This window comes from Orcinus orca, chromosome 7 (genome assembly GCF_937001465.1).
Source record: "Orcinus orca chromosome 7, mOrcOrc1.1, whole genome shotgun sequence".
Taxonomy (NCBI): Eukaryota; Metazoa; Chordata; class Mammalia; order Artiodactyla; family Delphinidae; genus Orcinus; species Orcinus orca.
Genome location: NC_064565.1, coordinates 60,571,073 through 60,584,558, shown reverse-complemented (window position 1 = coordinate 60,584,558; position 13,486 = coordinate 60,571,073). Strand labels below are relative to the sequence as shown.

General features: G+C 47.1%; 1 protein-coding gene across 2 annotated transcripts in view; it reads right to left on the bottom strand.

Annotated features, from left to right (window-relative positions):
* Nucleotides 1-13,486, bottom strand: part of ITGA6 (integrin subunit alpha 6) — a 76,302-nt gene that overhangs the window by 39,440 nt on the left and 23,376 nt on the right. For both annotated transcript variants that reach the window (XM_004267309.4, XM_004267310.4), the window contains exon 2: nt 386-510. In XM_004267309.4, coding sequence (XP_004267357.1) covers nt 386-510 — 125 coding nt within the window. The remainder of the gene's footprint in view (nt 1-385; nt 511-13,486) is intronic.

Sequence of the window (13,486 nt, the reverse complement as noted above, 5' to 3'; positions counted from 1 at the left end):
AGTCTTTCTCCCAAATATTTTAAGAGCAAACGAGAACTTTTGGCCGCTGAGGACAAAATACACATTCAATTTTCTTCGCGGCTGTGAATACAGTTTCTCTCCCGTAGAACCTCAACACATCACTAGGTGGCGACATCGATACACCATATCAGTTTAGAAAGCAGAGTTGGGCAGGCGGGCGGGCAGGAACTACGCTGCAGCCCAGTGACTTAAAACGTAAATGTGCTCAGGGCAAGCAAGAAACAGACGAGGCTGATGCAATTAACAGAGGCCCTCTCTCCAGGGATTAATGCTTGTCCCCCCCCTTTCCTTCCGCCTGGAAAGGGCAAGTGGGATACAAGGCAAGTTGGTCAAGGGAACCTTGAGCGAGTGCAGAAGAACTCACCGTCGTTATCAAATTCAATCCGTGGGCACGGCCCCCGGGAGGTGATGTCGCAGCTGTACAAGCCTCCTGTTCTGTTGGCCTTCTGCAGCGGAAGGGCCACTGCCCGTGGGGCCCCCACGAGCAACCTGTTGATGAAGCAGAGAATTTGCAGATTTGAGTTGAATACGCATGTAACGTTTCAATCAGTCAGAACCAGGAGATACTGGGGTTATTCTTTATCAAGGAGTCCCCTAATTCTCTGCCAGTTTAGGTGGTGAGGGAGAACAAAAGCAGAGCCCTGTGACACACACACAAAACGATGCAAGTCAAGCACAAGAAGAAGGGTTGTTGAAACAAGGTGAAGGATACGCGCGTCTCTCATCGAATCAGCAGCTCTCTGTGGAGCACGATTCCGGTGTTTCAGAAGCCACGCTTTGCACAGAGCTTGCCCCCTGCACCTATGCCAAGGACATTATAAGGAACCCAGACACAACAAACACTCCCACACTGGAGAAGAAAAATGGTCACATTAAACTCAACAAGCGATGATACGTCCATTTCCAACATTGTGCCTTCCTGGGGGTGGTTTTCAAAGGTAATTTTGAATGTCCCCCAGATTTCCAGTTTTTACACTGTCATTAATTAAACCGGGAGGCCATCAGACTGAGGTGGCTTTAACGCTGCGGCAGCCTACGGAAGCGAACCAAAATCTCAGCCTGTAAACGCCTCACTGTTGCAAAACCAAACCCTAAGGGCAACCAATCACGAACTGTGTCCATCCCATCAAATCATTTCCTTGCTTTGCTTCCTTACTTTCCCTGTGTCTTTCCCCGCTCCTGTCGGTGGAGCACCGCTAACCACCTCCGCTTGACGCTGCCAGGTTCGCACTGATTTCTGCTCAAACTCGTCCAGTTTTTAATATGCCTCAGTTTACCTTTTAACAACACAGATTTGGAACCAAACCTGTGCCCAAGATACAACTCAACTGAATTACTCTTTTGCGGCCTCTTTCTGCATCAATTCTTACTTCCTGGCATTTTGGTCATCTCCACAAGCTCCTCCTTTATCGTCCAATTAATCCCCACCAAGGATTCAGGGATACCACTTACGTACTAGGCCATCCTAATATTCCCTCTCCCCTCCCACCTCAGGGTTCTTGCCATCTCCAGTAAGAGGGGTCCTAAGCCACACCCACAATCCTGAAAATCTGTTTCCCAGCCAGAGGGATCTTTGGAGACCCACTACCTTTCTGCTCTGTTCTTTTTAATTAATGCCCTTTACTCACCATCAGTTTTACAATCTTTGAGGTCTGGCTGACTGACAAGAGGAGAAGAAACAAAGAGAAAGAACATACACCTGACTGGACAGAGAAACAGAGCCAAAAGGGAAACCAGGCTGGAGTTGGGGAAAAGGGCTGGGAACACGAATGTGAACCAACAACCAGCTCCCAAAACAGAAAAGCCACTCCTGGCCTTCAAGAAACTCACAAATCTCAGATGCCAAAAACAAAAGAACAAAGAAACAAATAAACAACCCCACACACACGACAGTCCTTACCACTTTTGTCTTTGCTGTGATCCCAATAAAGGATTTAAAAAAAATTTTGTTTTTAAACCAATGCAACGCAGTGGGTACAATGCAAAGAAAATGCACTCAGAAAACAGAGACGGGAGCCAGACTCTGCCCAGGGAGAACCAGTGAGGCGGGTCTTACAGAACAATGGCTGGCTTGTGTGGGAACATGCATCCCTTGCACCATCCTTCCTCCCAGACCCTTGGGTGGAAGCACCATCAGCCTCCACCTCCAATTCGTCCAACATTTAAGGGATGAAACAAAAACACACCAAAGTACGGAACTGCAGGACCAAGCTGGGGTCCTTGGTGCCTGGAACTTCTGTGCAGAGGCAAGGCCAAGGGCTGTCCCACACCTATTCCGCTAATGTCATTCTTAATCCCAGGAGCACTGACAAAGAGCTGAGAGGTGAACTAGGCTACACTGTGAGTGAACAAGCTCAATTATCCAGCAGGGGTGGAGATGGAACCCTGTCTAAGTACTTCAAGGGATAAGCAAAGTGCTAGGGGTCAGAAGCACAAAATCACAGGATGTGGGCACTGGAAGTGCCGGAAAATGCATCCAGCCCTCTAACTTCACAGACGAGGAAACAGGGGCTTTGGGGAGGAGGGTAAGTACCCTGTCCCTAAGACCTCACAGCTAGTTGGGAGCCAGGAAAAAAAACTACCTTGGAGTAATGTTTTCTCCATTGCTCTAAATTGCTAGCTCCTAGGAAAATAAAACCCAGGATTTTAAGGTGTTTACAATTTAAATGAAAGGGCAAAACCTACACAAATGAAACATTGAAACAAGAACTGTTCCATTTACTAAGATTAATTCAGAAAGGGTGAGGGAAGGCGGAGGCGAAGCATTATTGCAGCTGGGTGGGGTGAAGGTCACGAGGAGATTTCCTGTAAAGGTAACGACTCCAACAGGCAAGGCTATAAAGAGCAGAGCAGGCCAGGAGTTCCAAGGTTATTACTGTGTGCCTTCTCTGACCACTTCCTCTCCTCATCCCCGCCCAAGGAGCCTGGCAAGCTACCATTGGCAGGTACTGGGGCTTGTTATTTCCCGTTGACCATCCTCGCTCATTTGTTCACTTATTCATTCCACAAACATTCAAGAGCCTCCTAGGGTGAGTAAGAATTGTCCCCCTCCCTGCCAAACCCTGGCCCTGTGAGAGCCAGATCCATAATCGGGTCTTTAAACCACAGGGAGGTAGAAGCAATGGGAGGCCGGGGCAGAGTGCCACGCCGGTCCAGAGGGCGCTAAACGTGCCCTGGAGCGTGTGTCACCTAGAGATGACAGGAGCTGGAGGTGGCCCAGTGAGGGGCACAGCATGTGCACAGGCTGAGAGGGAAGGGGCCGGAGGAAATGGAAGAGTAGGAATCGGCGATGCAACAAGACGGGACTGGGGATGGGCAGCCTGATCTGCGGAGCTCCGCGTTCCGGTGCAAAAGGCCACAGATGCGCACCTGCGCAGCGCCTCAGAGCCCTTGGCTTCCGCTGACCGTTTGTCCCCAGCAGGGGACAGGTGCTTCCGGGTTTCCTGTTGTTGAAAAAGCTGTGGAGATTGTTCCATTTACATGGACAGTCCTTCAGAGCAAGCGGCTCCCTCCAGCCTCTTTTCCCCTGGCTGCGTGGGAGGGCTTCTCCCTCTTCGGTACCTGCAGATTCCACTGCTTCCCAGGCCCTCAAAGGGCGGGCCTCTACCACGCAGGAACCCTTTCACTCCAGTTGGCTGGCTAGTTATAGGGCTGTGGCGACAAAATTTCCCGGATGCTACGAATGCCAAGCTCTTGCAGAAGTTCCCCCGCATTCTTTGGGGTGGCTACTGCATCTGAAAGCTGACCAGAGAAGGATGGAAGCAGCTGGAAGATTGGGGGGCGTGGGAGAGGGGACAACACATAGGAAAAGGGAACTTGACAAAATAAGAGAAATGTACCTCTGGAGAATAATGTTAGCTGCCTTGTGTTCCCAGCACTATCCTTCCTCCCAGGTCCCTGGACAGTTGGCACAATGAGCCCCGCTTCGGAATCTGTCCTAGCTCAGACGGAGGAGGCGGGGTGCTCTGCGGCCTCAGGCAGCCAGAGGGGGAAAACCAGACACCCATCAGTGGGGGGTGCCCCTGCTCTAGCCGCACCCCATTCCCTGGGACCACACTTACAGGAAGACAGTGATGGGGAGAGCAGGTAGAGCTATAAGTCAGACAAAATCAGTCATAGAAAAGGTGAGGAAGCACCTTGATGGAGGAACACGGTACCCCCAACCAAAGTCAACAACTGGCAGGTGTCTTAATCCTCAAGGGAAAGTCACCGTCTCTTGTTCAGGAAATAAGCAAACTCTGATTTCTGCTTAGAACCAGCCTTAATCACAGGAGGTCACAGCCCATTAGCTGAGGCTATGTCTGGCAAGGATAAAGAACTGAAAATAGAGCTGTAACCAGTCGATGACACCATCCCCGGTGCAACCCATCTACTTCCTCATTAAGTCCTTTAGGACCTGGGCACTGGCCTAAGCCATTCAGAACCCAGCCAGCTCCTGGGAGAGCACAGCGAGTGCAGCTCTAGGGGGGACAGTCTGCATCTGGGGGGAAGACTCAGGCCACACCAACATCCAGTTTCTGCTCAAATCCCACTTTTTTCCCTTTGAGGCTGGGTTTAATGTGAGCACCAGGAGCTCTGGGCACCGCAGGGATGGATGCCCACAGCAGCTCCTAGGGCCCGGGGAAGCATCTGCCAGGCTGTTCATTTTCTTTTAAGCAGCTGCTGCTTTTTACTGACCCACCCAGTACCACTGGAGGAATTCAGAACTACAGTCACACCTCACATTCAGAGTGACAGGGACCAAGGAACACGCAGTTATGGCTTTTGAAGGGAAGTGGTGGAAATGAACAGAACAGGGTCTTAGAAACCTATTCCCATATATCAGGTCACAAGAAAAACTGTAATCAAGGAAGGGCAAGAATCTGGATTTGAACTAAGATTGTTTTAGACACCAAAAGGAACAGGAAAAATTACTTCCCAAATTGCTCTCCACGGGGCCATTGGACAATCACCTCCACTGTTTCAATCTGTACTGACATAAACACTGCCTTGGGATTCCAACATATTGGAAACTTACCTTTAAAATACAAAACTCAAAATGTGTAAAACCACATCATCTTTAAAGATGAGAAATGAAATTTGAAATAGAATACAATGTAAAAGGCAAACTGCACAAGTGTGGCAGTGACCGAGGACATGATATAAATTCAGGCCTTTGGAGTCTAGATCAAAATTCTTGGCACAAAGATGCAGGACCCTTATCATGCTATTAACCACAAGGTTATTTCAAACTTCAAGCAAGCCATACTCCTATTTCCTATAGTCAAGTTCTCCCCCAAGCAGAGCCAGTATACTTTTGCATAACTACATCAACCAAAAGTTCTAAACACTGGGGCACTTTTAAAACTCTAAGGACAGTAGCAGCTTTGCTTCATTGTTTTTGGCAATAATTCATTTCCTCAAGGATTAAAGATTCTGCCTCTAGCTATGCAACTTTGTCCCAGGAAATGTGAAATATTGCTTCATTAGAACAAGGACACTATTATTGCTTAATTTAAAACAGCCTTCTTAGTTTGTCCAAATTAAACCTTAATTAGAAGATGGCATTAATAATTCAACTGTGTCACCTCTACATTTAATCCATCTTTGAGCTCAGTCTTTAACAGTAATAAATACGGATGGCAAGAAATCAAAAACAACTTACAGTGGAAAGCAACAGATTCTACACTCATCCCGTGTCCCACTCTCTGGGCAGAACTCCTTTTAAATTCTGGATTTACTTCTCTAGAATGCTCGATATTGATATCATGCTAATACATTTATTTCTTGACTTACCAGCTTTAGGCAATTAACTGTTGACACCACAATATGAAAAGGGGAGAGCTTAAACTACTTGCTACTTTGCCTCCTATGTTTAATAACTATATTACTTTAGTTCTTCTATTTGCTACGCTTTAAGTTTTAAGTAATATATTTAAATTTCTACTTTCTCTTCATCAATTTCTGACAAAATCTCTCCATTCCCCAGCTGGGGAGATGATGCTATCAGCACTGTCTCCCCAACTTTCCTCTTGGTGCCTCCAAGTCCTACCATCCATTGGCTATACTTTTACACTATTACCAGAGCTATTACCATTTACAATTTGTCTTGTAACCACATTTTGGTCACCTGTCCTTTTGTACAACCAGGTAAACATTATTCACTGCTGAACCAAACAGCATTGAAATTATCCTCTATCTGGGACCAGTATCAGAAGCTCTTGTTCTCCAAGGATACTGTTCCTAGCATCAAGGTCAAACAGACTTGCTTTCCTTCCATTCTATCAACTGTTTGGTGTACGTCACATTTGGACCATGACTTCAGTTTTTCTTGGCGTTTCTCATTACCATTTTTTCTCGCTTACGTTGTTTGCTTTTATTCCAGCCCCAATTGTTTCTAAGCTCCCAATTGTACCTAGTATGAAATCAGGATCTCTTCTTTGCTCATATGTCCTCCTCAGAGCCCTTGGACCTCCTAGTACCACACAGACTGACTGTTCTTCTAGGTCTGCGGTACAGAGTCAGGGTCATCTGGGTCTGCTGTACATGGTCATCCTAGCACTTCCCTTTACTGCCCCCTCCTGGATTGGTCTCCTTTGACCTAGGACCTCATGTTTTCCTCTTATTTGGTTTTCTTAAATGTCATCCTAAAGAACAGTACATGATAGGTAAACTGAGTCCCTGCATATACAAAAATGTCATTCTGCTCTCACTCTTGACTGATAGTTTGGGTGTAGCATCTAGGTTGGAAAACACTTTCTTCAGAACTGCTGTAATTTATTCCAGTGTCCAGTGCTGCCAATGAAAATTCTGACATTAAATCCTATTTTCGTTTCTTTAAAGGTGACTTTTAGGCTCTGCGCGTTAACCCAGGCGTTCTGAACAGCACGACAGTACCTGTGCGTGAGCCTTTTCTCGCTCACTGTGCACTGCGTGGCCTCTTTCAATCTAGAGACTTAGGACATCAACTTCCAGGAAACTCTTAGGGTGCATCGGTCATTTTACTCGTTCCATTTTCTGTTCTTTCTGGAACCTCTGTTAGCTAGTCTGTTAGCTAGTGGGACCTCCTGGATTAATCTTCTCACTTTTTCCTTCCCTCTCTCTGGTTCCAGAGACTTGACTTAATTTTCTAGTATTTCTAATGAAATTTAAGTTTCAGCAATTATATTTGTAATCTCCAAAAGCTCTGTGTTTGGACTGCGCCTTTCACATACCAATGCACCTATTCTTATTTTGTGGATTCACATATTCTCAAATTCTCATATTCTAAGCATTTTACCTAGAAGGTTTTTTGGTTTTGTTTTTCCTTTGTTCTCCTTCTGTTCCTGGATTTTCTGTTTCTTCTGATTTTTCCTCTGGTTTACTTCAACCATTCCCTTTCATGCTGCTAGCTCTCATCATATGCCTGATAATCCTTGGTTCTCTTGTTTTGCTGTTGCCTAAAAAGGTCCATTTTTGGCTTGGTCTCACCCCGGATCAGGAATGCTGAAAGGGAGTCCTGGGTGGGGCCTGCTGACAGAGGAATCACGTTAGGCTGAGTGCGTAGGGAGCTGCTGTCAAGACTGAAAACCAGTCTTCAAATGCTAGAGGAGGAAGGCTTAATTCTTGGGCTGCCAGCATTCACACTAGAAGCCCCAGCTTTCCCTAGCTGTTTTTTAAATACTATAACTGCCTTGCTTTACCTCTACATGAATCCACTCTTGAGCTGTCATCATTTAAGCTTTGTAAAACATGCACCTGTCAACATCCCCACCCCTTTCCCCCCAAAAAGAAAGCACTATGGTTTTTTTGTTTTTGCCAGAGTGTTAAATTCCAGCGTCCTATACTCTGTACAGAGAGATGGGGAATGAAGGTGTCATCTGGCATCTGTGGTCCAGCATATAGGCCTTTACTTCCAGATCCACGCCTGATTCCCAGAGCCTGCCTCACCTGACGATTCTCAGGGTGGGCACAAGGCAGACCACCTGCCCCCTTTTTCCCAGTCCCTGCACGATATACCCCTGAGTGTGGCTCCCTGCCTTGTTAAGGCCATAAGCCAGATCCCATCTGCTTTCTGCCTTTTAGCAATAATCTCTCAGCCATCACAGAGCCCTGAGGAGCCTGCAGGGAAACCTGTATATCTAGTCAGCCATCTGGAACCTGCAAGTCAAAATCCAATCATTTCTTGAAGGAATCCAATTTTCACCCCCAGCCTGGATTCCTTGCAGTTTGAAGGTGAATGTCCTTTTCCCAGCTGTTACCACAACATCTCTATCATTACAATCACCCCTCATATACCAGGGATTCCTCATAAAGCTCCGTGAATGGGGGAAAAAAAATCCAAAAAAGGGGTTTTTGGCCAATTTGTATATGTAAGCCATTATGAATGTAGATGAAAGAGTCCACTGACATTTGATTATTTATGCAAACATTTTGAATAACATCTTATTAAAAATTTATCTAATAGTTTTACGCTTATTTTACAAAGCAATTGTATTCAAACTCCATATGCTGCTTTGACATTACTTTCTGAAAAGCAATGTCTAACCCAGTTTTCCAGGGCATTTCTAGGACATTTTAAAGTTTATAACCACACCTAAGACTTGCAATTATCGTGTCAAATCCTGAGGAATTATTACTAAATGTGAGCTAAATTTCTTTGCTTCCTTTTTGAAATCATTTTATTTAAAATATTTTAAAACAAATTTAACCTCTATCAGCACCCACAGTTATAACTGATTGAGGTCCCTTTAGGCTAATGTGTTTATAGCGAACAAAATCTTGTTGCTCAAGTAAAGTAATCACGAGGGCAGCTCTCCGAGGAAAATGACTGTATAAGGGCTCAAATATAAGGTGGGATAATTTGGGGATAAAAAATAGATCTTGCCTTATATTTAAAGGTGTATGGACAACAGCTCTAAGGCCTCCAAGTTGGAAAGCTCTCTGTGCTGTGAACAGGAATCTTAAGAAAGGCCCCTGGGTCACGCCTTCTCCTCCTCTGGAAGGTCTAGGCCCTTCCACACAAAGGCCACGTTGTACTGAGTCATTTTTGGTCAGACTGTCCACAAAGTGGTTAAAGCTTCCAACACTTCACTGGGCTGACCATAGGTCCAGGTTTCCCCAGGACACTCCTGATTCACACCTACTGTCCCAGGCCCCCTTTCATTCTCAAAAATGTCCCAGTTGGTAGATAAACTATACAGTCGTCCCAGCCTCAGGTATAAAGCTAGCAATGTAACCTGACTGAGGCAACAACTTGAATTTAATAATGCTATCCTTACAGTCCAACTGTGTGCTTGGATACGGCACAGGTTCCCAGGTACCGGGGAGTTACTTCGGCCCGGGAGGCCCTGCAGTCAATTTCCACATGACCAGGCTCGCCGAGGGCAGCTTGTCTGGTCATCGAAGCTCCAATGGCCCTCTGAGAGCCCCTCTCCACCGCAGCCAGGCTGACTCTCCAGGTGTCCGCTGGCAGAAGCACTGTCCCTCCTCTGGCTGGAGGGGGAGGTGCCTGCTTTCCAAGGACCAGCGGTCAACGGGGAATGTCCACACCCCACCTACCACCCCCAGCCACCATGAGCAAACCTGGTAACCTGCCAGGTTTTTGCTAAGGATTGCTAAGGAGTTTTGTCCTTTCCTCCCCTTCCTTCTTTACCTGGTGTAGAGAACAGGCATTACAGCTCGCTTGTGCTTTAACCTAAACCCCGCATCTCTGCCTCTGAGTCAAATGGCTTCAGAGGAAGGGCCTGCTTCTCCCTCCTTTGGAACCAGAAAATCTGTCAATCATCAGACTAACTCCCATGTTAGACTTTCCAAAGTACATACGTTATTAAAGTTATGAAACTTAAAAAGACTATTCTTATTTTGATGACTGGTTATTTGAAGATTTAAAAATATACGAGGGAACTCTGCACTCAAGAACTGATATCCAGGGGCTTCCCTGGTGGCGCAGTGGGTAAGAATCCACCTGCCAGTGCAGGGGACACGGGTTTGAGCCCTGGTCCGGGAAGATTCCACATGCCGCGGAGCAACTGAGCCCGTGTGCCACAACTACTGAGCCTGAGCTCTAGAGCCCGTGAGCCACAACTACCGAGCCCACGTGCCACAACTACTGAGCCTGTGCCCTACAGCCTGTGTGCCACAACTACTGAAACCCGTGCGCCTAGAGCCAGTGCTCCGCAACAAAAGAAGCCACCGCAATGAGAAGCCTGTGCACCGCAACGAAGAATAGCCCCAGCTCGCCGCAACTAGAGAAACCCTGTGCGCAGCAACGAAGACCCAATGCAGCCAAAAAATAAATAAATTTATTAAGAAAACACTGATATCCAGCAGCAGTGAGCTGTGCATTAGCAAATATTATTGTATTTAATGTGTGCTGGTAGTCCTGAAGAATCATTTCCAAACAACCCAAAAACTAAGTATAGATATGTTGGATAAAACTCTAGTTTTCCTATAAGTAGTGGAAACAGACTCGTCTTTTTCAGGGAAAGTCACTGCTATTCACAACCACGTAGCGGTGCCCGGGTGCCTGGCTGAGTGTCTGGACATGAACTCTCTGCCCTCGCCGGCCCTCTGCATAGGTCAGGGCTATGAGGCATCTAGAATGTAGTTCCATGAAGGCACACATCTTGCTGTTTTTAACCCACGAACCTATCCCAAGCTCCTGCAGCTGGTGCCAGCACATGGCGATGCCCAAGTATTCACTGAAGAATGACCACAGCCCAAGCACCTCGAGGTAGGGTGTGTAAGAGCCATTCTCCACTGCCCTGAAAAGCAAAGCAAGTAGCAGAGGTTGTTACTACCAAGTGACTTGGTGGCAACAGCCATCTACGCAATGAGACCTTGAGTTGGGCAGGTGTGTTAGTTTTCTGTGGCTGCTATAACAAGTTACCACCAACTTAGTGGCTTGAAACACAGATTTCTTATCTTACAGTTCCCGTGGTTCAGGAGTCTAGAATGGGTCTCACTAGACTGAAAAACCAAGGTGTCGGCAGCTCCTTTCTGAAGGTTAGAGGAGAGTGTTTCCTTGCCCCTGCCAGCTTCTAAAGGTGCCTGCATTCCTTGACTCGCAGCCCCTTCTTCCATCTGAAACAGCAGCAAAGTATGTTCAGATCTCTCTTTTGCCTCCCTCTTCCACATTTATAAGGATCCTATATGTGATCCTATATGTGACCACATGGGGCCCACCCGGATAATCTAGGACAATCTCGCTAACCTTAAAGTCAGCTGATTAGCAACCTTTAATCCATCTGCAACTTTAATTCCCCTTTGCCGCTTCACCTAATACATTCACAGGTTTGGGGGGTTAGGACATAGACTCTTTGTAAGCATTATTCTGCCAATTACAGCAGGAAATCTAAACAGTCTCTTTCTTATTGAATTGTACACAGACACCAAGAACTTCAATTTGGAATGATAACCTAAAATACTTCTGCTGAAGCTAAGTATATGTCAAGAGCACATTCTGGGTTTACCTTCTCCCTCACTTTCGACACTTTGGACTGGGCTGCTTTCAAACCCCTCAACTACCATGCTCTCTCCTGGCTCAGAACCTCTGCACACACTCTTCTCTCCCCCCGGAATCCTCCTACTCTCCCTCTTCAGGCCTCTGCTTAAAACCCTTCATGTACCTTCCAAGCTAGGCCGGGCCCCACCTCTTATAAGTCCTCATCTACCTTCCCTTCCTAGCACGACCATGGTCAGTAATCATGACATGTGAGAGGAACTGCATACTGGCCACCTCCCTCACCAGAAGGTCAGCTCCATGGGGGCAGGGCCATGTCTGTTCTGTTCACTGCTGTGTCCCTCAGTGTCCAGCTCAGGGCGAGCACTTAACTCAACAGGTTTTTTTGGGGGTTTTTTTGCGGTACGTGGGCCTCTCACTGTTGTGGCCTCTCCCGTTGCGGAGCACAGGCTCCGGGCGCACAGGCTCAGCGGCCATAGCTCACAGACCCAGCCTCTCCGCAGCATGTGGGATCTTCCCGGACCGGGGCACGAACCTGTGTCCCCTGCATCAGCAGGCGGACTCTCAACCACTGCGCCACCAGGGAAGCCCTCAACAGGTATTTTTAATGAACCAAATTCATCATAGTACTTTACACAGCTAAAAAGTGAAGTTCACTTTTAATGATTTCAACACAGCAGATTTAAACTAAACTGAGAAACCTTCCACTATTTCTACAAGTGGCCCTGTAGAGGAAAACGGGGGACAGCACTGCCTGCTGCACCCCCCCATCCCTTGGCCTATTTCCAACAAGTCAGACTTTCCTTTGAGGGCTCCAGTTGGTCTTCAAAATATGTCGGTATTCTGTTTTGTACGGTGATTTTTAAACCGTATGTAAAAGCTAGATTATACTGTAGCATTGTTTCAGAACAGTTATGCCAACAAATCTGAGTAAATGATGGTGAAATGCTGGCGCCAGTCTGAGAGCACAACCTTTCAATCATCCCCCTGTTCACTCCTTCATTCCTTCAGCAAATATCTCCCAAGCTCCCTGCTGCAGGAAGCGCTCTGCCCACGTTGTGCCTCCCCGCCTCAGCTGGATCTGTTGGAGCAGTCAGTGGTTCCGATTTCCAGGATTCCTACCAATTAATGCCTTCCCAAGAGACACAAAGGAAACTGGTCTTAGCAACACCTTACACAGACAGCAGTTTGCCTCCGTGGCCCACACTGCATCTGGGAACCACAGGAGGGGCTGGGAGGTTTCAAAGGTAGCTTTAACATCGGTGCTCTTACCCATGACCCAGCTGCAACGACACACACCAAAATGAGCCCATAGGATGGGTTTTGGAGAAAGCTTTAAAACATCAACTTGTCAAATGAAGCTTGAACTTTGTTTCTGGGTTTAAACATGCAGAACCCATAAACCCTAATGTTTTTGAATGTCTTTACTCAACCCACTTGGATTTTCCACAGGGCTACTTACAGATGAGAAAATACAGGAGAACTGCCCTGTTCCTGTATGTGGGGTCACCATGTGGCTCTGGTCCTATGACACTGCTACCTTGTTACCACCATCACTTCCCCTCCCCGCCCCACCGAGATTCCAACCGGACCGACCACCTGAATTCATCCTTTCCACCAGGCTCTTCGTTCACGCTTCCACACTGCGCAGATGCTGTCCATTCCCCGCAGAACATCTGCCCCAACCCCAACTCTTCCCTAGACCTCCACTCAACTCCAGCATCACCTCCATGAGTGAATCCCAGCCCTCTCTGCCACGTGGTTGCCACGTGGACCGTAGCTGAGAATGCCCACCGACCCCCACCAGGCCCTGGTTTCCTGGAGGAGCTCATGGAGCCCAGCTTGATCTCATCTGAGCCCCTGATGTTAGGGAGACAAGAATAAAGGTTCAAAGAGGACCTGCCCAGGTCCTGTGGTCAGTTACACAGCCTGCATTTAAGACCTTAATAGTCAAAACAATTAACCACCTGGAAAGAAGAGCTAGAAGATCGAGGGAAACTGGACAAGGAAACTGACTACATTCCACCTCTTTCTGAATCAAAT